This window comes from Cervus canadensis, chromosome 16 (assembly GCF_019320065.1).
Source record: "Cervus canadensis isolate Bull #8, Minnesota chromosome 16, ASM1932006v1, whole genome shotgun sequence".
Classification (NCBI taxonomy): Eukaryota; Metazoa; Chordata; class Mammalia; order Artiodactyla; family Cervidae; genus Cervus; species Cervus canadensis.
In genome coordinates this window covers 56,745,065-56,769,027 of record NC_057401.1, presented here as the reverse complement: position 1 = coordinate 56,769,027, position 23,963 = coordinate 56,745,065, and the positions used below count along the sequence as shown (strand labels likewise).

General features: G+C 63.4%; 1 protein-coding gene across 2 annotated transcripts in view; it reads left to right on the top strand.

Annotated features, from left to right (window-relative positions):
- Window positions 1-5,173: 5,173 nt before the first annotated feature.
- Window positions 5,174-23,963, top strand: part of SLC12A7 (solute carrier family 12 member 7) — a 60,374-nt gene continuing 41,584 nt past the window's right edge. The window contains exons 1-2 of one of the 2 annotated variants that reach the window (XM_043488728.1): window positions 5,174-5,409; window positions 22,451-22,499. In XM_043488728.1, coding sequence (XP_043344663.1) covers window positions 5,217-5,409; window positions 22,451-22,499 — 242 coding nt within the window. In that variant the 5' untranslated portion in view covers window positions 5,174-5,216. The remainder of the gene's footprint in view (window positions 5,410-22,450; window positions 22,500-23,963) is intronic. The other variant, XM_043488729.1, reaches the window with a different exon arrangement.

Genomic DNA, 23,963 nt, shown 5'->3' with positions numbered 1-23,963 from the left:
GGCACAGCGGGGGCAGGACGCCCCCACCTGGGGGACGAAGGAGCCTCGTCCACCATCTCCTGGGGGGTCTGTGACACGGCATCCCGGCCGCTGGGGGCAGTGGGGCCCGGCCTGGACTGGCCGCCCAGCTCTGCCCTGGGGGCCCTGGGCTCCGGGCAGCCCTGAAAAGGGAGGCGGGCGTCCTTGCGGGAGCTGCCCCAGGCCCAGTCCCCTCCCAGAGTCTGGCCCAGGGAGGCCACAGGCCCTCGGGCCCTGGCAGGGCTGCAGGGCGGGCGCCTCGGGCCACCGGGCCCAACGCACCATGCCCCACGTGCACACAGGGGTCTCGGCTCAGGTGGGACCCTGCCCCTGCCAGAGGAGCCCTTCCCGCATCTGCAGGATGCTCGTGCTCCCCCTTCCACTTGCTGTTGTCACTCGTGGGCTTTATTTTTAGAGGAGCGTTAGGATGGCAGACGAATCTGTTGGAGAGGATGGACTGATTCCTGCCACAGTTTCCGAACTGCCTGTAGTTCAGGGCACTTGAGGAGCCGCCCTCCTCATTATCAGCGCACGGCTGTTATGATGCCTTTTCACTCCCCTGTGAACTTGAGTGTTCCCGGGAGAAGAGCGGCTCCCGGACCCCTGGCTCAGAAGACTGGAATGAGGGACCCTAGAAGGCAGAGGCTGCAAGGGACCCACCTGCAGAGCGAGAGGACCCGTGCCCCCTCCCTCCCACCCCCCACCCCTGCAGGGGCTGCGCCTTCCTCTTGGAGGAGGGGCTGGTCTCGGGCAGCTAGAGAGCATAGGCTTGAGTCCCTGGAGGGAGGGATGGGGTTTACTAAATACAAGGCCGTCTGGATGCTCGCAGGTGAAACCCTGGGATTCTGGGTCTCGTTCAGGATGACACGGGTGGGGTGGACGCGGCTGAGCCCAAGACCGTCTGCCTCGCACGGCCAGATCCCTGCAGAAAAGGGCCGCAGGGGAGTGCCTGTGATGGCCCGGCTCCTGCAGTGACTCCTGGTCCCCAGCGAGGACCCCCAGCTGCACGGCCTCCTCCTCGCTGCCCCCAGGAGCGGACCCACCTAGGGATACGACCAGGGGGCTCCTCCCAGCCTCTGTAGCCCCATCCGGCCTCGTGGCTGCCCGTGGGGCCGGGTCAGGGACACTCCTGAAGGCTTCCCGCCACCCCAGACTCTCCGGCTGCTCCTGGGCCCCGGGGGGGCGGGTCCGCCGTTCCTCTCCAGGCAGCTGGGAATTGACCCAGCTCAGCCCACTGCCCAGGCCCGAGCCGGCAGGCTCTTTCCACCCGTATTTATAGATACAGTCACAGGCAGAACAAAATCGAAAGCCCTGGTCAGCGGTGAGATGACTGGAGACATGCGGGCAGAGGTCGTCTGAGCCTGAGACCTCAGAAGCCCCCGGGACCAGCCCTCCACCCCAGGGGGCACCTCCGCGGGGGGCTCAGCCCCTTCTCCGGCCAGCCCTGTGGGTGCTCTCGGGTGCTCGGGATTTGCCTCACGTGCTGGGGGCAGCCCCCGACCCCCACGGCTCTGCACGCCCCTCACCTCCTCCCCCGCCGTCCTGTCTGCATCTCCGAAGGCAGGTCAGCCCCACGACAGCCCAGAGGGGTCCCGAGGCCCGAGCGCAGCCGTGCAGGGGCTCGAGCAGGCCCCCCGGCTTGGGGCAGCAGGAGGCCAGCGGCCCTACCCCCACCTCGCCGTCTTGCTCTCTGGATCTCGGTTTCTGTTCCCCCACCAGCCTCTGCTCACGCCCCAGCCCTCTCCCTGGGAGCCTGCTTCCAAGGAGACGCTCGCCTTCTTGAGGTGCTCACAGGACCGGCTCATGGGGAGGGGCGCGGCCTCCAGGTCAGTGACAAGCCCCCTGTGGTCTCCCACCAGACAGAGCCCAGACCCCTGGAGTGACAGCTCAGCCTGTGACCCTGGGCCTCCCTGGCAACGGATGAAGCCCCCAGGTGCCTTGTATGTGTGTGTGTGTGCATGTGCGCGTGTGCACACGCGTGTTGTCTTCGAGGATGGCTCCAAAGGGCCCAGGCCGTCCAGATGGGACCTGGAGACAGGCCGCCGCCCAGGCTGTCAGCGCCTCTGCTGGGATGACAATGGTCCCGTCCCTCTGGGTGCAGCGGGTCCTCTGGGCAGCTCCAGGTGACGGCGGGGCCCCTGGGCCAGCGTGGACCACAGCTCTCGGCGGCCCTCCTCAGCCTGACCCTGTGGCTGCCCTGGCAGGGCCAGCGGGACACGCCGAGGAGGGGCACTCCCGTCAGAGAGGCCAGTGCCGTCTGAGCTCCAGAATGACTACCACGCGGTCGGGCAGGCAGCGGGGCTCCTGTTCAGACGGCTGACGGCACCCCGACCCCCGCGGACGCCCAGAGCCCCCCTCCCAGGCCCAGCCCATCACCTTCTGTCCACAAATCACTCTGACACTTGCCTTTCGAGTGCCCTGAAGAGCCCGAGCGCCGCCACGCCTGCCGCCTGGAGACTTGGCTTCTGGAAGTTAGGCTGTGGGCGCATGAGTGCCCCCCTCGGACGCTTGTATGACCGGGATGCCACTGTTAACGTCTGCTTTGCAACTGTCCGTTTCCATTTCCCTGCTCATCCTCAGAAGCCAGACCCTGCCCACACGGGGCTGAGGGCCTGGGGGGTGCAGTGGACCTGTTCACCCGAGGTCCACCCGCCGAGGTCAGCGCGGCCCTGGAGTCTTCCAGATTTCCAGGACTGCAGACAGGGAGCATGGCTGGGCCAGGCCGCTGCGGGCGTCGCAGAGGCAAGGCTGCGGGCGCAGGCTGCCCTCGGGCCGAGGTTGGGAGCGCCCCTCACCTGAAGGCCCTGGACAGAGGGAAGAGAAGGCCTCCCGGGTCAAGCCTGCCCCCGGCCGCCTGCGGTCTCAGGGTGGAGTGTCAGCGCGGAGGACGGCTCGTGGTCCTTTCCCAGCTGGGCGCTTCTGATGGCGGCTGATGACCCCCAGGGCTGTTCCCTTTTCAGTTCTGGAAAATGCGTTATTTCATATTTCCCCAGAATTTCAAGAAAATTCCAAAACAAGAACAAAAGGAGGGAAGAAAACAGAAGAAGTAAAAGCAACAAAGAAAGACAAAGCTATCATTCTTTACAGGTAAAAAAAAAAAAAAAATCCCTGAAAACCACAGAGGAAACTGGGAAAATAAGTGAATAACGGAATTTAGAGTTCTGGGAGGTGGCAGGTTACAAAACAAATACACGACAGCCAGTGATGTTTGTCTTGTTTTGGTTTTTACATTTCAGCCCAATTATAAGATCCATTACAGTAGCAACAAAAAATGTGAACACGCGCGAATTAACATAAAGAGAAAGACCTGTGGGACCTGGGCGGAAAGATTAGACACCTTAAAGACAGTTTCGGGCAAATTTACTCTTAGACTGAATGCCTTTTCAATCAAAACATGAAGGCACTTGGGGGAAAACTTTCCATGATTCAAACATCCGTCTTGAGGGGAAAAGATTGAAGGGCGAAAATGGCCTAGAGAATAATGAAGAGTGGGGGGTGGAGGCAGGACTGGCGTCCCAGCGAGTCACGGAGAACAGAGGGTGTGTGGAGACCCCACTGCTGCCAGGAGGGCCTCCTGAGCACCTAGAAAAAGCCAGGAAGGCTGAGCGGGAGCGAGGTGGGAGAGGCTGGGTGTGCCCGCAGGTGTGAGCGGGAGCGAGGCGGGAGAGGCCGGGCGTGCCTGCAGCTGAGCGTGCAGGGCTCCGCTCACCCTCTCTGCTGCTGTGTGGTTGGAGGTGGGGGAGATAACGAGAGGGTCGGTGCAAGAGGGCAGCCTTCACCCACAGCTCTCACCTCTCCCGCATGCTCCGGGGGCCTCTAACCCTCCTTCTCCTCTTCCCTCGTTAGCAGAGCCCCAAACACTGGCCAGTCCACGTCCCAGTCTTCTCAACAGGCAGGTGTGGCCACATGGCCACATTCTGGCTAATGGTGCGGTGTATGGCTTCTGGGCCATGCTCTGGGGAGGGGTGGTAATCGTCCCTTCCACTGTTCCCTCCCTCTAATACTGGAATACAAATGTGAGGGTTGGACCAGGAACAGCTATGATGGATCATGAGGTGAATGAGTGGAAGCTGTTACACTGCTGAACACCAGCCTCCTTCAAGTCACTGCTTGAATGTCTCTGGCACTGCCCCCAACATCCCATTTAAAATCTCACCCCCAGACCCCTTCTCTCCCTCTCTTACTCAGCTCTTGTCACTGCCTCTCATGTGGAACTCAGGCTTCAGAGCTGCAGGGACTCCTGCCTCCTTGCGTCATCCCAGGGCCGGGCTCTGCTAGGCACCAATGCACAGTCAGTGAATGAATGAATGTGTGAAGTGCCGCACATGTAAAGGGGAGGTGCTGGGGGATGAACCTGAGACGTGGAGGGAAAGCAAACTGGAGCACCCCTGGGGGCCCTGCCGTGGACACTCAAGGACAGAGGGGACTGGTTCTTACCCAGGGCCCCCTTGCCCCCCCAGCCCCACCTCAGCCCTCCCGCCCTCCTGGGGCTTCTACCAGGTAGAATTCCGAGGGAGGCCACCTGCCTGACCTCCTGGGTTGAATGACTGGACCCTGGTGGCCAAGAGGCCAGAGCAGGGGGTGGGAAACGCCAGGCCAGGGTCTGGCCCCAAGAGTCTCCCCGTGGGAGGCCTCCACCCTCGGTTACTGGGGAATCTGTGGTCCTGGCCTTCAGTGGGCATTCTCAAGGTCCCCAGGCCACCGGCTGCCTCTAGGGTGGCCACACTCCCCACACCAAAGCCGGACCTCCAGCGTCCCTGGCCTGTCTCTCCGTAGACCAGCCCTGGCGACCTGAGCCCTGGTGCCTGGGGTGGGGTCTCCAAGGTTTTGCAAGGAGACCCCCCCAGCTGCGCTCTTCTGAAGGGACTGTACTGGCTTCCAGAACAAGGTTTCTGCGTCTTGGGGCGCGCAGGGGCGCTCTGCGAAGGTGGGCACAGCCTCTGCCCACGGCCCGATGGCTTTCCGCGGTGCCCGCGCCCGGCTCTGCGCTCCAGGCTGCCCCGCCCGCCCGGCCCCGGGCGCCCCCACCCCGCCGTCCTGGGTCCCAGGCGCTCAGGGTCCATTGGCCTCTCGGGTGCAGCCCATCCGGCCCCGCCCCTCTCGGCCCCGCCCCGCCCTCCCCACCCTGGGCCCCGCCCGCGCCCTCGCCGTCTTTTCAGCGCCCGCACCCGGAGGCCGGGGCTGCTACTGGGGCCACCATGTCCCAGCGCTTCGTGGTGACCCCCGCGGCGGGTGGGGCGGGGGACGCGGGGCCCAGGCCAGGGGGCGACGACGGTCAGAGCTCCAGCTCCGGCCAGGGCCCCGACGCGGACCCCGCACCCTCCCCGGAGCCGCCGGCGGTGGACGCGCTGCCCATCCTGCGCTACTGCCGAGAGCCGAGCCGGTACTACGGTAGGTGCGCCCCCTCGGGGCGCCGCTTCCTCCGCGTCCGGGGCTCAGGGCCGGGTCTGGGGCCGCGGGGCTCAGGCGGTGGCTGGGGATCGGGCGGGAAGGCTCTGGGGCGCTGGCCTCGGGGCCGCGGCGGGGCGCTGGGTGGTGTGGAACTGGGGTCCACCTGGTGCGCCCGTCCGCCTTGCTCCCTGGGGGGAGGGTGTGGGAGGGCCTTGGCTTAGCGCCCCTCCTCACGGCCCCCCTGCCTGTCGCGGGGCTCGGACAGGAATCGGTCCTGGGCCGCTGTCCCTGAGGACTGGCTGGTGACAGCCCCGGGCTCCTAGTGACATCACCGCTCTGGGAGGGCAGGGGCCAGGCCAAGTCAGCTCTGGTGTGTGGGGGCGGGGACTCGGGGACCACCAGGGAAACGCTGGCCCCTCCGGTGGCCTGACGCGCTTGGAGGACTGCCAGCCCCTGCCCGAGTCCCCGCTGTGTCCTCCCCCGGTGCCCCCACCCCTGCCTTTCACCCCTGAGCCCCTACCTGCCCTCACCTTCAGCCTCCAGACCCCGGACGAGGGCGATGGCGCAGACGTCCGTGGCCGGCCCGTCTGCTCAGAGGGCTGGGTCACCGGACACTGTTCAGGCCGCTGGGTCTCGGTCCCGCGCTCGGCGCAGGAGCCATTTCCTGGGCTCCGGTGGGGGGTTGCACACCTGATGTCTGACCACGCAGTCTCAGCCTCAGAACCAGAGGGGGTCCTCCCCGCCTCCGAGGGGCCTCCCCGCTCCCGCAGACCCTGAGTCTCCTGTGAGCGGGGATTCTGCAGGCGCTGAGTGGTGCGCGTCAGAGCCACTCCATATTTCTGGGGTGTCGTGCCAGCCTGCGTCCCTTCTGGGGGACGTGAGCGGCTGAGACCGGGAGCCGGGCAGAGGGGCGGGTGTTCCAGGGGCCACGGCAGCAAGAGGCTCGAGTCCAGGCTCCCCGCGGGCCCCCGCCCTGCCCCTCCCTCCGGGGCCTCAGCCTGGCCTGTTGGCTGGACCCCGATGGGCGCCGTCCCGCATGGGGCTGCTCTCCCGCCTGGCAGGGCCCTGCAGAGGGACACAGCCTGGGCCAGGCTGACCTTCCGACCTTCCTCTCGCGTTGTTGCCCTGTGCGCCCCCTGCGATGCCCACCCTCGGCGCCCAGCGTGCTGGCCTGTGCCCCTGGGGATGCCCTCCGCTGGCCTCCTGCTGGCTCCGTGCTCACACTGACGGGCAGGAAGGGCATCGCCCAGCGTCCTCGATGTTGCAGGTGGGAGAAAGCGGACCCCCGAACCCAGGACCGCCCCCACCCGTCTCTTCTTGTGGGGCAGCTGTCTGGGCTCAGGCTCTCCTTCCCCCCCACCCCCCGCTGGGGTCTGGACCACCCCGCCCGTTCAGCGTCCAGCCCTCAGGGTGGAAACCACGCTGAGCCTGGGGCCACTGCCCGGCTGCCTGGCTGCCCCGCTGCCTGGCTGATAGACAGCCAGGCTCCAGCGGTGCGGGAGTTCACGGTGGGGGGGGGAACTTCACGGGCTCAGTGCCCACCAAGGATCAATCCAACGATTTTCTGTCGTTCCCACTGGATGAGAACAAAGGCCCTATTATTTGACTCTGCCATTAAGAAGACAACGCAAACTAAGTTGAAAACAGCAAGTGTGGGTCTCACCGGCGCGCCCGGGGCCGGAGCTAGGAGGCGCACGGAGAGCGCCTGTCCTGGGCTGCCCTTCACCCACAGGTGGCAGGGTGACCCAGTGGCGCCCCCTCACGGCGGGGCCCGGGCCAAGGCTGTGTCGGGAGCCCTCCCTGGCCTCCCGGCTGCCGACGAGCGACCAGAGGAGCCGCTGGCCGGGCTGGTCGCTGACTTGGTCCCACGCGCGGGTCCGGAGAGGCGGCCACACAGCTCGCCTGGGAGGGGCCGGGCGTGGGGGGTGGGCAGGGTCACATGGCCTAGGAGGACCCAGCCGGCAGCGAGCGTGGGGACTTCCCGGGAGGGGGGGTGCTGTGGAGAGACCCCGGGGCAGGCCCTCTGGTGGGATCGGTAGGGTTGCCAGATCCCCCGCGGGCCCCCGCCCTCCTCCGTGTGTCCCCACTCTGAGGGTAACACCACTCAGATGTCACGCCTCTCGGAAGCCAGACGCCCCCTCAGCCACCTCCATGTCTCTGGGGCCTGGGGCAGGCTGCCCTTGAAACAGGCCCTGGGCAGAAGGTTCTAGAAGCGGGGGCCAGTGGACAGCGACTTGTCACTTCCGTCACTTCCAGGAGGGGCCTCCTGCCGGGCTGGCAGGGCCTGCCTGGCCAAGGGAATGTGAGGGCCACCCGCCAGCCTGTCCGTCTGCTGAGGGACGCAGCCTGGTCAGGCCCGCCCTGGGCCCGGGGAGGGTGGGCACCACAGGGTCAGCCCCAGGCTGCCCCGGGAAGAGGCGGGTGAGGGCGCAGCAGGGCCTCTGCCAGGGTCCCAGCAGTGCCCATGTGCGGCCTCCGCCTCTGCCTGCCTGCTGCTGGCCTGGGCGGGTGGCAGGCCTGGGGGTGGGAGGTGCACAGGGGCCCGGGGCTGAGGGGCTCCGGGGAGGTCAGCCCTCGTGGGCGGCCCTGCCCTATGCCCTTGGAGAGGCTGGGGCGGGGCAGGGAGACTGGCTTCCCTGGTCAGGGGACCGGCCCCCAGCATCGCCCCACCTCCACCATGATCGGGGGTCGGGCCCTCTGGGTCCTTCTGGAGCCTGGGTGGTTATGCTGGTGGGTGCGGGGCCTGCAGCCTCCTGGGGTCACGCTGGAGGAGTGAAGTGCGGGCCTCTCGCTCTGAACACGCGAGGGGGTGTGTTTGTGCTGTTTCTGTGTGCGTGTCTGTGTGTCTAGTGTCTATGCGTGGGTTTGTATGTGTTCACATGTGTCTAGCGTGTGTGTCTGTGTGTGTGTATCTAGTGTGTGTGTGTGAGTGTCTGAGTGTGTGTGTGAGTGTCTGAGTGTGTGTCTGAGTGTGTGTGTGTGTTGTCTGAGTGAGTGTGAGTGTCTGAGTGTGTGTGTGTGTGTGCTGTCCACTGTGTGTGTGGCCCGGTGCCCACCGCTGAGACGGTGAGGGCCGGGCGCCTGCCTTGGGAGTGACTCCGGTGGAGGATGGCCGTGTGCCTGAAGACACAGCTCAGGGGCGCAGGCCTGAAGCACGCCGCTCCATCCTGGGCTGGGACCAGGGGACCAGGGGCACACGGGGGACGAGGCCGGAGCCGAGCTCAGGTTCCGCCCACCGTGCCCCCCCCCTCCAGCCCCGACGCCTGCGTGTGGGGGGGGCTGGCCCCCCATCACCCTCTGTGAGCGGGCAGAGCCCCCGCCTGCCTGACACGCGCGTGCCTCTACGTGGCGGGGCGCGTGGCTCATGCCTTCGTGTGGGAAGTCAGCATAGTCTCTGCGCAGGATTGCGCTTCTCTGGCTGAATCCGTCCTTTCCTGGGGGGAGTGAGGCTCTGCGCTCCTGCCTGCATGGGAAGCGGGCGCCTCCATCCAGGACAGAGGCAGCTGGTGTGGGAGAGCCCGCGGCTGCCAGGCACACTCCGCCCCCCTGCCGCTTAAGCACCTCCCGGAGTGGCAGCCGTGTGTACGTGTGTGAGTGCCCAGCGCCCAGGCTCGCGGATGTGCAGTTGTGTGAGTGTTGTCTGTGTGTGTGTGTTGTGTATGGGCCCCTGTGGGAGCTGGGGGAGGATTCCTGCTGCGGCTTAAACCACCCCCGGTGCGTCCCTGGCTTCCCTTCTTTGCTACTGAACATTCATCTCGGCTTCTTTTCCAGGGCTGGGGCCGGGCAGGGGGCATCACAGGTTCTGAGGCACCAGCTCCCTTTACACATCAAACTTTTCTTCAAATAGAGGCTTTAGCTCCCGAGAGCCAGGGCCTGGTGTCAGGCAGCAGGGTGGGGCCCCGGCCCCCTGGTCCCCGACACCCTGGGTGGGCCCTCTCTGCCCACCCCGCACGTGCCAGCTCACGCAGCAAACAAGCACGAAGGGGTCCCTGTCGGTGGCCACGAGACACCCTTCGCCCACGGGCGGCTGCGAGCACAGGCCAGCTCTGCCCCAGGGCCCCCGGTGGCCACCCCACCCCCAGGCTGCCCTCCTGCGCTCCATGGGCAGTGCCCGCCTGGCCTCTGGCTCCCCTGCCCTCCGCCTCCCACCTGGCCTCTGTCCCCGTGAGCAGGGCTGTGGCCCCAAACAGGCCTGGGCTGGCACTCCAGAGGTGTGTCCACGGGGTTGACTCTTGGCCCAGTGTAGTGATTAAAGGGGTGACTACAAACAGGGCATCAAAGGACACTGTCAAAAGGCAACCCACGGATGGGGGGAAGGCCCTGTGGCTCATACACCTGATGAGGGATTAACATCCGCGATATGTGAAGAACTCCCACAACTCAACAACAGCCAGAAAATCCAACCACTGAAAAATGGGCAAAGGTCTGAAATAGTCATCTCCCCAAAGAAGACATATGAATGGCCAGTAATCATGTGGAAAGATGCTCAGCTGCACTGGTTATCAGGGAAACACAAATCAAAACCACAGGAGATGCCACTTCTCATCCATCCGAACGGCTGTTAAAAAAAACCAGACAATCACAAGTGTTGGCGAGGAGGTGGAAATAGCAGCACTTGTACGCTGCTGGTGAAAATGGAAAACATGCAGCGCTTGTGGAAAACAGCCTGGCGATTCCTCAAAAGATTAAACAGAGCTGCCGCCTGACTCAGAGGTTCCCCTCCTGGCTGTGGACCCAAAGGAACTGAAAGCATCCATGCACGGACATCCATGCACCTGCGTTCACAGCGGCATCGTGGGAACAGCGGAGGTACCATCGCCCGACGGGCGGATCCACAGACCGTGGTGTGCACGCAGGAGACGATGTGATTCCACCTTAAACGGGAGGGACGCTCTGGCCTCTGCGACAGCGTCGGGGAATCTTGAGGGCTTTGTGCTCAGTGGACTGAGCCAGACACACAAGGGCACAGCCTGCCGGGTCCTGCTTCTGTGAGGTGCCCAGAGCAGTCCGGTCCGTGGAGACAGAAGGCAGGAAGGTGGGGCCGGGGGCTGGGGGGAGAGGGGAGTCAGCGATGGTGAGGACAGGGTTCCCCTCGGGAAGACGGAAGAGTTCTGGGGCTGGTGCGCAGTGCTCACACAGCAGTGTGGGTGTCGTTAACGCCGCTGAGCTGTGCTTCTTAAACGTCTGGAAGCGTTGTTTTATGCCAAGTAGCTTTTACCACAATACAAAAAAAAACCCCAAAAATGAAAACACAGGAGGAGGGCCAGGCAGACAGGAAAAGTAAGTGCTTCCCCAGGCTCCATTCAGCCCAGAGAACCCTGGTCTCCCGTCCTTCCATCTTCCGGGAGAGGCCAGATTGATTAAATCAATTCACACCACAAGGCCCTCCCAGGAGTGGTCCTTTTTAATCTAAATTGCTCTCTGCAGGTGCAGGTTCAGGCCTCTCACAAGAGTGTGTTTGTCCACGGGCCTTCCTGTCTCACAGGACTCCCCATGTGGCCCTTCCTGTCCTGGAGGGGCGGGCGCAGGTCAGCATGGCCCTGGCGCTGCCCGTGGCCCGAGCCACCCTGCGGGAAGGGGCGGCGTCCCCCCGAGCCTCCCTGCCCGCCCAGGGCCCTCCTCTCTGGATGTGCGGGGATCTCGATGCCGCCCTCAGCTGGGGGCACACACCGGACTCCCCCTCCCCGCACCCCCACCCCCGCCGGCTGTCCCCAGCCACAGACGGGGCGGGAGGTCAGGCCTGTCAGAGGGAAGGGCGGGTGGGCACTGGTGCTCGTGACCGCTCTGCTTCTTCGCCCTTCCTTGCAGCTTCTGCTGTCGTCTGTCCTCTGCTCAGAGTGGGGTGGGGGTGGGGGCCTGGCCCAGAAATGGGGAAGGCGCAGCTGCCTACACTTCCGCCCTGGATGCAGCAAACCTCTGGGGTCAGAGCTTGGGGGTGGGCTGAGCCTCGTGTCCTAGAGGGGCCTGGGTGCAGGCACTCGAGGCAGGACCCAGCAGGCAGACAGGGCCTGGCGTTGACTTCTGTGCTGTGTCTTGGCCACGGGCAGGGAGTGTGCCTGTGTGTGTGCTTGGGTGTGTACATATGTCTGTGTATGCACCCGTGTGCATATGTACATGCGTGCACGTGCATGTACATCTGTGTGCATGTGTGCCTATGTGAGTGCACTGTGTCTGTGGGCACGTGTGTGTGTGTACCTGTGTGTGCATGCACCTGCATCTGCGTGCACATGTGTCTGTGGGCATGTGTCTGTGGGCATGTGTGTGCATGTATGCCTGTGTGTGCGTGTCTGTGTGTGCACATGTGTGTGGCAACAGGGGCCCTGTGATGGGCTCGGAGCCAGGCGGCCTTCCCCTCCCGCCGTCCGGCCGCCTCTGTCCTGCTGCCTGTGGGGCTGGTGGGGTGTGGTGCCGGCCTCGCTGACTCCCTGCCCTGAGCCCAGGGAGCAGGGGGGCCCTAGGGCAGAAGAGGCCACAAGTCGGACGTTCACACACAACTCAGCTCGGGGCTTCTCCGGCTTTCTTTGACGGGGTGCTAGCGACGTTCCGGTGTCTCATGGGCTCACCTCCCGGGCTGTGCGGGCTGCCCCCTTCCAGGGGGACTTCTCGGGGTCTGGAGGCTCCCCAGCCCTGCCCCTGCACAGGTGGGTCACACCCCCAGGCCTCAGGGGGCTGGCACAGGGCCACAGCCTCCTCGGACCTGTTGGCCTCACAAGCAAGCACCCAGGACCCAGCGGCCAGCCCGCAGGGGGAATGGGCGGGTAAAGTCCATTCTCCTCTCTTGTTCAGCTGGTTTGTCTGCATGGAGCTCCACACACATCAGAAGGGCAGAGTGTGGGCTGTGGAGGGAGGGGGCTGGTGGGGGTGGGTCAGTGGGCAGCTCACTGCCTGGCACCCTAGGCTGTAACTTCAGCCTGGGGGTGGGGGACAGAGAGAGATGGAGAAACAGGAAGATAGAGAGACTGGGAGAGGCAGACGGAGAAGGGGGCGGGGAAGGTGCCCGCTGAGCACTTGAAACGTGGCCGGTGCAACCCAGGAACAGGATTTAGTTTTTAAATTTTTAATTAGTTTAACGTGAAACTTAACTGACCACGTGTGCTCTGCAGCTGCTGAGCCGAACGGTTCGGATGCCGGGCACACAGCGGGGGAGGGGCCAGGCAGGGTCCGGGACCACAGGCGGCAGAGCGGGTGGCTGGCGCCCCGGGACTCTGCGATGACGGACGAGCGTGCCGGCCTGCCTGCTGTCCCCAGCGTTCCTCCGCCCAGGCCCTGACCCCCCAGGACCTCAGAACGTGACTGCCTTTGGAGACGGGCCTTGACAGGCGATTAAGGTGGATGCGGCCACTAGGGTGGCCTTTGTCCTGACTGTCCTTATGAGAAGGGGAGCTCGGGACACAGACACACGGAGGGACGACCTCCCCGCGGACCTGGCCCGGTGCTCCTGGCTCTGCAGTGCCTCCAGCCCCCAGGGGGCCCCCCCCGCTGCCCCACAGGACACTCTGGCAGCCACGGGGGGCGGGGGCCCTGTGGCCAGGTGTCCGCCAACTGCCTCACCTGCGCCGGGGCGCCCGCCCCACCTCCCGCCACCTGAGCCCTCCCCGGGGCCGGCTCCTGTCCTCGTTGCCTGGAGACCCGAGTGCTCCTGTCCCGCTGGATTCACGAGCAGAGCAGGCGGCGCTGCGACGCTGAGCAAGGCTGTGCCGGGCACACGGGGCCTGCGTCCCCTGTTTACAGAAGGACGCCTCCCGGGGGTGCAGGGGCCGTGGAGCCTGCAGGTAATCCAGGGCAGGTAAAACCCTGGGCAGAGGCTGACCGCCTGCAGCCTCAGAAGCTGGTCAAGGCAGGACGCACGCTCCCCCGAGCTCTGGCCCCACGCAGGACTCCAGGCCCAGAGCTGAGCGGACGTTTCTGAGTCAGGCCACCCGCCCGTGGTTATGGGTCTCAGCACCCACAGGACCCTGCTCTCGAGGGGCGCCCGCGGGGCCGAGCGGGTTTGTCTGGAGGTGCCCCCTGGCCCTGGGGGTGGGTGCAGAGGAGACTGGGTGCACGACGCCCGCCTCGCTGGACCCACCAGGGCCTCCCCGCGGGGCGGCATCGTGGTGGCTGCCCTCCAGGAGGCCTCACGTGCGCTGCCGCTCCGGACACGTGGCTGGGCGCGGTGCGGGACCGCTGACTGCAAGTGCAGGGCTGGAGGGGCCAGGGGCCGCAGACCCAGCCCAGACCCCCTCCCCTCCTGAGCCCCCACCCTGCCGCCCAGGAGCCCACACATCCTCCCTGGACCCGCCTCCCCGAGGGCTTCATGGACTGGTCCCGGTGTTACCCCAAAACCGGGTCCACCTCTTGGTGTTCAGTTCAGTTCAGTCGCTCAGTCGTGTCCGACTCTTTGCAACCCCATGGACTGCAGCACGCCAGGCCTCCCTGTCCATCACCAACTCCTGGAGCTTGCGGAGAGTCATGTCCATCAAGTCAGTGATGCCATCCAGCCATCTAATCCTCTATCATCCCCTTCTCCTCCTGCCTTCAATCTTTCTCAGCGTCAGGGTCTTTTCCAATGAGTTGGTTCTTCACATCAAGTGGCCCAACTGTTGGAGTTTCAGCTTTAACATCAGTCCTTCCAATGAACGCCCAGGACTGATCTCCTTTAGAATGGACTGGTTGGATCTCCTTGCAGTCCAAGGGACTCTCAAGAGTCTTCTCCAACACCACAGTTCAAAAGCATCAATTTTTCGGTGCTCAGCTTTCTTTATAGTCCAACTCTCACATCCATGCATGACCACTGGAAAAATCTTTGACTAGATGGACATTTGTCAGCAAAGTAATGTCTCTGCTTTTTAATATGCTGTCTAGGTTGGTCATAGCTTTTCTTCCAAGGAGCAAGCATCTTTTAATTTCATGGCTGCAGTCACCATCTGCAGAGATTTTGGAGCCCAAGAAAATAAAGTCTGTCCCTGTTTCCATTGTTTCCCCATCTATTTGCCATGAAGTGAGGAACCAGATGCCATGATCTTTGTTTTCTGAATGTTGAGCTTTAAGCCAACTTTTTCACTCTCTTCTTTCACTTTCATCAAGAGGCTCTTTAGTTCTTCTTCACTTTCTGCCGTAAGGGTGGTGTCATCTGCCTATCTGAGGTTACTGATACAGTCTGGCATTTCGCTTTCGCATGATGTACTCTGCATATAAGCTAAGTAAGCAAGGTGACAATATACAGCCTTGACGTACTCCTTTCCCGATTTGGAACCAGTCTGTTGTTCCCTGTCCAGTTCTAACTGTTGCTTCTTGACCTGCATACAGATTTCTCAGGAGGCAGGTCAGGTGGTCTGGTATTCCCATCTCTTGAAGAAGTTTCCACAATTTGTTGTGATCCACACAGTCGAAGACTTTGGCGTGGTAAATAAAGCAGAAGTAGATGTTTTTCTGGAACTCTCTTGCTTTTTCTATGATCCAATGGATGTTGGTAATTTGATCTCAGGTTCCTCTGCCTTTTCTAAAGCCAGCTTGAACATCTGGAACCTCTTGGTGGGTGTGAGCCAAAAGTCACAGGGTGGGAGAGGAAGGATATAGTCTTATAGCAAGTGAGGAGAACCCCAGGGGTCTCCCCCAGACAACGAGAGTGGGAGTGCTTTAAACTAAGGGCACAGGCAAGTTCATGAAGGGGCCTGAGCAGAGGATTCATCCCAGAACCGGGGCAGAGTCCACAGACCGCAGGCTGGAGCCGGTGGAAGTCACCCCTGCAACACCATCCTCCCCCCACCTCCCGGGGGGCCCTTGGGAGGGGCTCAGACCGCTTTATGCTGAGCCATTGTTCCTTCCCTTTGTTCCTATTCTTTGACTTCCCTGAGGATCGCTGATTACTGAGACCCGCCCAAGGGCAAGGCTGTGTTCAGGTTTCAATGACAAAGGAGCTCAGGCCCAAACGGCTCCTCTTCTGTCACTAGAACCTGGTTCTCCATCTCCGGGGACCCCGCCCCCCCCAGTCTGCTCACCCCAGGAGGAGAAGGAGACCTGGGCTCACCGGAGGGGATGGCTGTGTCCTGCTGTGGGCTGAGGGGTGACTGAGGAGCCCGCGGAAATGGGGACCTGAATTGGGACCTGCCACCCAGAGCAGATCTGACGGCAGAATGTGGCCTGTGAGCAGCTGGGCTCCCCCCGCACCACCACCCCTGCTCCCATGGGGCCGGGGGCTGGTGATAGGAGAGCCCCCTCTTGAAGGCCCTCAAATGAAGCAAACCCCCCATGAGAGAGTGGCCCCACTGCAGCTTGCAGTCCTCGAGGGGCCCCACATGTTCAGGAGCTGTTGATGGACAGGGAGGCCTGGCGCGCTGCAGTCCATGGGGTTGCAAAGAGGCGGACACGACTCAGCGACTGAACTGAACCTGGGGGCAACTTCACTGGCTCCAGAGGCCGGGAGGGGTCACCGAAGATCCAAACGGGTCAGGCAGGGCCAGGGGACACAAGCAAGGTGGGCAAGGATGGCAGGAGGCCCTCAGACTGGCTGAGGCGGCAGAGGTGCCCAGCACCACGGGGCCACCACGCGGAGAACGGTGGCCGGCTTCTCCCCGGAGCTGTGTCTGCCTGGACTTCACAAGCCTCAACCTGGGGATCGTCCCAACCTAAAGGCAGGGTGGGTGCTGTGCGGGGTGGGGGATGCTGCTGGTCTCAGAAATGTGGCGAGGACGGGGCTGCCTACTGTGTGGGGGGTCCTGGTTCAGGCACAGGGGCCACAACTCAGATCTTGGGGCCCGGCCGTCTCTCCCTGCCCCTGCCTGGGGGTCCTGAGGATGCTCTCAAAGGATGGGGGCGGGAGGCGGGGCTTGGCTGCAAGGGCCGCTGGCAGGAAGAGGGGCCTTGGCACAGAGGCCTTGCTGTGCAGAGGAGTGAGGACCTCCGGGGATAAGGGGGTCGGCCCCGCCGGGGCACTCACTTGGGGGTGTGGGGAGGGGAGGGGGCATCCCAGCTGAGGGGGTGCTGCAGCCAGGGAAACCGAGGGGGCTGGGAGGGCTGGGAGGGGGCGTCCCCCAGGCTGGCGGGAGGAGCCCCGGGCCCCTGTGGTTGGTCCTGAGCTGGAAGGTGCATCACTGACCACCAGGCCCGTCGCTGCTGAGTTGTGGTTTGGCTTCTGGGCTGGCAGTGGCAGAGGTCGTGGGCCAAGCATCTGTGGTCGCCTGTGGGCTGGCCGCCCTGCCCTCGGGGTCTCCCCGCCAGTGATGGGGCTCCACGTAGAACGGGACCGGAATGTTTCAGTCGTGGGCTTGTTTTCAGGTTTCTGGAGGAGAGCACGTGCCCCCACAGACAGCCCCGAGGTAGAGGCAGCGTGAGCTCCAGGTGGCCCCGGGGAGGGTGGAAGCTCGTGGGGACCCGGGGACAGTCGCTGGCCCTGCTGGGTGGCACTTAGTCCAGAGCAAAGTCCCCACGGCTGCAGGCGCCGGGCCACGACCTGCAGGGCAATGCCTGGGCCTAGGGCGTCAGCCCCCGTGGGAGACCCGCCAAACAGAGAGCAGCGGACCCAGGCCGGCCGCCAGCCTGGAGGGCCCGCCCGCCCGTGGGCTTGCTGGACGGCCCGCGCCAGCCTCTCTTTCACTCTGAGCTGATGTCGCCCAGGTCCCAGGCCTCCTCGTGACTGGGGCTGTGGTTCTGTTCCAAGGAAACCCCTGCCGATGCGGAGTCGGGAGCCACAGCTGCCGTCAGCTCCGTGCCTAGACAGGCCCCGGGGGGCGTGAGGGGCTGCCTTCACCAGCCAGTCAGGGTCACAGTCATGGCCACGGCCACGGCCACGGCCGGACCATCCGCCTCCAGGGGAGGCCTGTGACCTGGAGAGGGATTCTTCCTTCCCCTGCAGGTTCACGAAGTGGAGGGAACACCCCCCGCAGACGCAAGTGCCCTTTGCCCTCGCCCTCCCAGGGTGGGGTGGGGGCTGGGCTGCTGGGCTGTTCCCGCCAGGCCCCTTCCTGGCCGCCCCAGGCCCCCACCTGCCCCAGGGGTGCAGCCCTGCCCCGATGTCCCTGTGACGCTTGGCCTGCCCACCCCACCCCACCCTGCCGTCTCCCTGCCCTGGGTGGCAGAGGCCCAGGGAGGATGTCTGCGGGGAGCGGAGACCAGCCCGGCGCCGGGCACCCCCGTGGGGAGGCAAGAGCGAGGCCTGGATCACGGCGGGGTGGGGGGGTGTCTGCGTCTGTGGGGTGTCGTGTATCTGCGCATGCGCGTGTGTCCACGTGGGAGGTCGGTGCGTGTTTCTGTGTGCATGTGTGTCTGTCTGTGTCTGCAGGTCTCTCTGTGTGTCCGTGTGTGTGTGCGTGTCTGTGTAGGCATGTCTGTCTCTGTGTCCATGTGTGTCCGTGCGTCTGTATCTGCATGTCTGTGTGTCTGTATCTGCGTGTCCGTGCGTCTGTATCTGTACGTCTGTGTGTCCGTGTGTCTGTATCTGCGTGTCTGCGTGTCCGTGCGTCTGTATCTGTACGTCTGTGTGTCCGTGTGTCTGTGGGGGCTGTGCTGGCCCTGGTCTGACAGGCAGGGCCTCAGGAGGGATTGGATGGGAACGTCCTGAGCGGAGGAGGCTGGCCTCCCACAGGATGGGCTGCATCAGCAGTGAGAGGACTGTGTGGGGGAGACTGGGCCTCCTGGGGGTGGCCAGCTGGGGATCAGGAGCCTGGGTACAACCCCTCCTGCCACCGCCCAACCTGCCTGGGGGCAGGGACCCTCTGGGGAGGCCGCCAGGGAGCAGGCTGAGGGCTGGGACAGCCTGCTGGGCCTGGGCTCTCAGCTGTGGCCTGGCCCTGAGTTGGGGGCTGCAGGAGCCCCCCCACCGCCCGGCTGCGGGTGCTGTGGCCTCCCTTCTCTGCCTGCCTGCCAGGCACACTTGATGCCCCTTGCGGTGGCTCCCGTGGCCGTTCCAGACGTGCTTGCGTCCTGCCTGGCTACCAGGGTCCCCCAGGCCCCACTGGGCCCTGCTCTTGACCACCTGTGTGCCCTGTCCTGTCCCCCCGGGCAGCACGTTGTGAGCTGAGATGCTCACAGCCCCTCGGCTGAGCTAATGGGCCCTGCTCGGCCTGGCGCCCCGCCCCGGGGCAGGTCCAGATGCGGGGGGTGGGGGGGCTGGGTTTCTGGCCGCTCAAGCTGGAACCTGGACTCCGGCGACCCCCCCCCTGCAGGGGGACTGAGGTTTGCGCTCACAGGGCCTGCTGGTAACATGCGTGTGCCTCTGTCCGTGCGCCGGGTTCCCGCGGCCCCCGTGGCCACACGCGGGCTCCTCACCCAGCAGACCCGACCCCTTCCTGCCGCTGTGTACGAGGCTTGCTTCCTGTTTGTGCTGAGATGCACGCAACCCAGCTTTTACCACCCGAAACGTTCTTGGCACACAGCCCTGTCACACCACCCTCCGTGTGACTCCTCGTCCTGTGAGGCTGGAGCGCTGTCCCCATGAACACCGACTCCCCGCCCCCAGTCCCAGGAGCCTGACTCCTCTGGGCCCCTGTGTGAGCGAGTCCTGCAGGGTCTGTCCTCCCGGGACTCACGCACGTCGCTGAGCACCGGGTCCTCAAAGCTCCCCTGTGCTGGAGCCTGATGTGTGTCCTGGGGCTGGCGAGACAGGAGGGGAGTTTCCAGAACCGTCCACGTGTGGGGCCAGCACGGGCCTCCTCTTCAGTCCTCCAGTGGGTCCGTGGTGCTGGAGGGCAGCGTCCAGGCCCTGGGGCCTCCCAGTGACTGTCGGGCAAGTAACATGGCCAGTAGGGGCAGGGAGGACGCTGACGGGCCCCCAGGCTGGACCCGGTCCTGCTGCCCCAGCTCTGCATCCGGCCCGTGTCCCCAGGGGGAGCTGCCTTGTCCGTGGGCCTCCTGGGCCTCTGCCTAGCGTGCCAGGCTCTGCCGCTCATCCAGGTTCCTCTCAGATCTGGCCAGGAGGCAGAGGTGTTCCAGCAGGTTCCAACCCTGCCGCGCACTGTCACGCCCACACCCTCTCCCATCCGGCTGGCCCCCGCTCAGCTCGGGACGTCTCCCCCACTTCCACCTCAGTGCCCTGCCCCTGCCCTGCCCCCTAGACCACCGTCCCTGGACAGATTCCTGCTGGTTCTGTGACGCCCGCCCTCAGGCCCCCTTGGCTGCCCCCATCAGACTAGCCTGGGGGCCCCCCTTGGTTCGGGGTCCTTCTGAGCTGTGCCCCCCCCCCCGAGGCTGGGCCATGTGCCCCCTCCTGTCCCCGCCCCCGTCATCCTGGTGGCCCTTGTCCTCTGCCTCCCTGGCCTCCCCAGGGGCCTCTCGTGGCCGAGGTCCACATGTGTCCGAGGCTGCAGCTTCGGGGCGAGTGGAGGTTCTCCTCTCCTCCCACCTGACTTGGGGGCACGAGGCAGAAGGCTGGCAGGTTTAGGGCCGGGCGTGTCTGCTCCTGGGTGTGGGAGCCCTGAGCTGAGGCCTCCCTGCCTCCCTCTCCCCCCCACCCCACTCTCCTATCCTGTGAAGCTCCCCCGGCCCCCACCCTGGTGCTCGGCAAGGGGGCACCTCCCGCAGTCAGCCTCGCCCGGGGGCCCTGCCGGGTTCCAGAGCTGCTGAATTGGCCACCTCGGTGGGGCAGCAAAGAGGCATGACACGCGAGTCCTGTAAACCAAGCTGGCGCACTTTTGAGTGACTTTCACCCGGTTTTCTGAATCACAAAAGCTGGTGCACTTTTGAGTGACTTTCACCCTGTTTTCTGAATCACATCCAGAAAGGAAGTTGTCAGGTAACACTAGAAGCTTCTTGGGTTTTTCAGGGGAGAGCAGAGTCCCATGCCCTGGGCTGCCCCAGCGAGCACGTCACCCCCACCCCGTGGGCTGAGCCCCGCCCGCAGAGTCCTGTGCCCTGGGCTTGGGTGACAGGGCACAGCCCAGGTCCCCGACCTCTGCCGACAGTCGGCGTCTTTGCCTCTGAATCGCCCGGTTTCGGGGCAGAGGAATAATGCAGGCCTTGGAAGCAGGTGTCCCTGGCGTCTGTGAGTGTAACGCCAGCCGACATCCTTTGTGTCCTCGCGGCTCAATCGCGTCAGTTCCACCCCACCCACCAGGCTGTGACTTTCCCCGAGATGGTGACTGCCGGGCGCTGTTGCGGTTATTCCCTAGTGTGTGTCTGTTAATCCTCAGCTCCTAATGTGCCCCTCCCCCTTTCCCTTCTGGTAGCCATCAGTCTGTTTCTTTGTTGGGGGGCGTCTGTTTCTGTTCTGTGAATAAGTTCACTTGTGTCTTTTTTTAGACTCACGTGTGAGCGATGTGTTTCCTGCATCTGACTTACTCCGCTCACTGTGGTCGTCTCTAGGTCTGTCCCTGTCGCTGCAAATGGCATTATTTCTTCTGCTTTTATGGCTGAGCAATATTCCGTTCTATTACGGGCCACATCTTTATCCATTCTTCTGTTGACAGACACTTGATTTGTTTCCGTGTCTGGCTGCTGTGAGCCGTGCTGCAGTGAACACTGGGGCGTGTGCGGCTTTCATTTTTGATGCCCGTCCATGCTGGCGTGGGAACCGGAGGAGCTGCTGTCCTTGAGTGCCTGAAATACTCTTCCCGTCCGCTCTGGCCTTGCCCCTACTGTGACCCAGTCCCCTCCGGTCTGGCCCCTCCCGGGACCCCCTCCCCTCTGGCCTGGCCCCCTCCCCTCTGGTCTGGCCCCTCCCGGGACCCTGGCCCCTCCAGCCTGGCCCCTCCCGGGACCCCATCCCCTCCGGCCTGGCCCCCTCCCCTCTGGCCTGGCCCCTCCCGTGACCCCCTCCCCTCTGGCCTGACGCCTCCCGTGACCCCCTCCCCTCTGGCCTGGCCCCTCCCTTGACCCCCTCCCCTCTGGTCTGACCCCTCCCGTGACCCCCTCCCCTCTGGTCTGGCCCCTCCCGTGACCCTGTCCCCTCCGGCCAGGCTCCTCTTGTGACCCTGTTCCCTCTGCTCTGGCCCCTCCTGTGACCCCTCCCAAGCTGAAGTCACGTGGCTTTCCTGGTTCTGCTTTCCTGACATGCATCCCTTTTCTCCTCGGGGAGCCGAGAGTAGCAATCAGACGGTCTGGCCCTGGGTTTTGTTTTCCTCTGGGCTCGGCGTTCCCTCACATCACAGGGTCTGACCGGCCTAGCTGGTCTCTTGAAGGACCTGGCTCTTGTGTTGGGGCACAGCCTGAGCTGGTGGATTCTGAGAGGCCCGTGTGACCTTGGCAAACTTCAGCGGCAATCAGAGCTTATTTTTAAAATGTATTTTTAACTCATTGCCCTGAGAAAATAGAAATTAATGGCTTGCAGCTTTTATACAAAAAGCCGTTCTCTGTCGACAGAGGCGGGACGTACGCGCCAGCACAGCCTTCTCCGCGCTCACGTGACTGGAGCCCAGTGTTTAAGGCTTGAGTGAGGTCCCTAAGCCGAGAGATAGCTGTCCAACCCACAGACTGTCCATCAAACGCACTTCCCTTGTCTCTCTCCTCACGGAATCAAAGAAAGCCAAGAAGAGAGGTGTGTTTGGTCCAATTTGCCAAAGCAGATCTGAAGTTTAAAACTCGGGGTGACGGCCCAGCCCGTGTGGGGAATGTTCAGCAGAACTGGCCACAGCCAGGCCTGTGTGTGTCCCCGCCCCCCGTGATACACACAGGTGTCCCTCAGAGGTTCGCGCCCAGGATCTCAGCCGGAGCCGCTTGCGGCCCCCCGCCCGGCTGCAGGCCTCTCCGGGGGCCCGGGACGGGGCGCCTGACCTTGGGGCAGGTCCTGGTCTCGCTATCTGCGCTGTGGGTAATAATAGGGCAGAAATCAGCGCCCTGGGCACTCGAGGGTGGCCCGCTTATCTGCGGACTGCAGCAGCTGTTTCATTTAAAAGATTGTGAAGTATTTTTGTCTCCACTAGGCTGGCACATGTCAGCAGACGTAGCAGGTCCAGAGAACTGTCCCACGGAGAGTCAGTACCCCTGTCTGTCGGGCAGAGTCGGCCACTGAGATGCCTCCTGTCTCCTCCCGGCGGGGGCGGGGGGGAGGTGTGCACGTGTGTGCACCTCTGTGTGACTCCTCACCCACAAGGAGTATAGTTTAAATGCTCGTGTTTCTTGCTTGATACAGACCCTGGAAAGCATTCCCCACGCCTCTGTACAGGGGAGCACGGAGGAAAGTGAGTGAGCAAGGAACCCAGGCGTCCATCGATGGTGATGGATGAACACAGCGCGGGCCATTCAGACCATGGAGTGGGATTCCACCTTCAAAGGAAGGACGTCTGAGACTTCCCTGGTGATTTAGTGACTGAGACTCCAAGCTCCCAGTCCTGAGGGCCTGGGTTTGATCCCTCATCAGAGAACTAGATCCAACATGCTGCAGCTAAGACCCAGAGCAGCTAAATAAATAGATAAGTATTATTTAAAAAAAAAAAAAAATGGCCTTCTGATACAGGCTCCAGAATGGAAGGCTCTCGATGATCTGCTCTCAGGGAAGGAGAGGCACTGAGCGAGTCCCGGTGTAAAGGCCCAGATGGTCAGATCCACGGAGGTGGAGCCTCTCCCATGAGGGCCTGGAGGGTCAGACTCACAGAGTCTAGGGCGGTGGGTCCCTGGGGCGGGGCTGGGGGGTGGGGAGTTGATGTTTAAGGGAGACAAGTTTCAGTTTTGCAGTATGACAAAGTCCCAGATATGGAGGTGGCAGTTCAGTTCAGCTCAGGCCCTCCGTCGTGTCCGACTCTGTGTGACCCCATGAACCGCAGCACGCCAGGCCTCCCTGTCCATCACCAACTCCCGGAGTTTACCCTAACTCATATCCATTGAGTCAGAGATGCCATCCAGCCATCTCATCCTCTGTCATCCCCTTCTCCTCCTGCCCCCAATCCCTCCCAGCATCAGGGTCTTTTCAAATGAGTCAGCTCTTCGCATGAGGTGGCCAAAGTATTGGAGTTTCAGCTTCAGCATCAGTCCTTCCAATGAACACCCAGGACTGATCTCCTTTAGGATGGACTGGTTGGATCTCCTTGCAGTCCAAGGGACTCTCAAGAGTCTTCTCCAACACCACAGTTCAAAAGCATTAATTCTTCGGCACTCAGCTTTCTTTATAGTCCAACTCTCACATCCATACATGACCACTGGAAAAAACATAGCCTTGACCAGACGGACCTTTGTTGACAAAGTAATGTCTCTGCTTTTTAATCCGCTGTCTGGGTTGGTCGTAACTTTCCTTCCAAGGAGGTGGTGATAGGGGCTGCTTAACCACGAGCTAATGTGGACACGGGAGGGTATTGTGGGAGCCCCGCCCAGCTGGGGCTTCCCTGGTGGCTCAGATGGCAGAGTCTGGTGGTCTTTCTCCAGTGAGGGCTGCTCACCCCAGTCCACGCCTGGAGCCCCATGCAGCCCGGTCCAGCTCAAGGAGGCGCTGTCCCGGCCGCGGTCCATGCTGGGTGCCGATCTTCCTTCCCGGGGCGTCACGCGGGCAGGATGGCGCAGCCTCCTCTGGCCTCCTCAGCTTGTACAGCCCACCGCAAGGACCCGCTCCCCATTTGCCTGTTGCTATTAGCGGGCTCGTGCGTTGCTTGCCGTGGGCCGACCTGCCGCTGGGAACACCTGGGGCGTCTCTGGGCCCACGCAGTTCTGTGGAA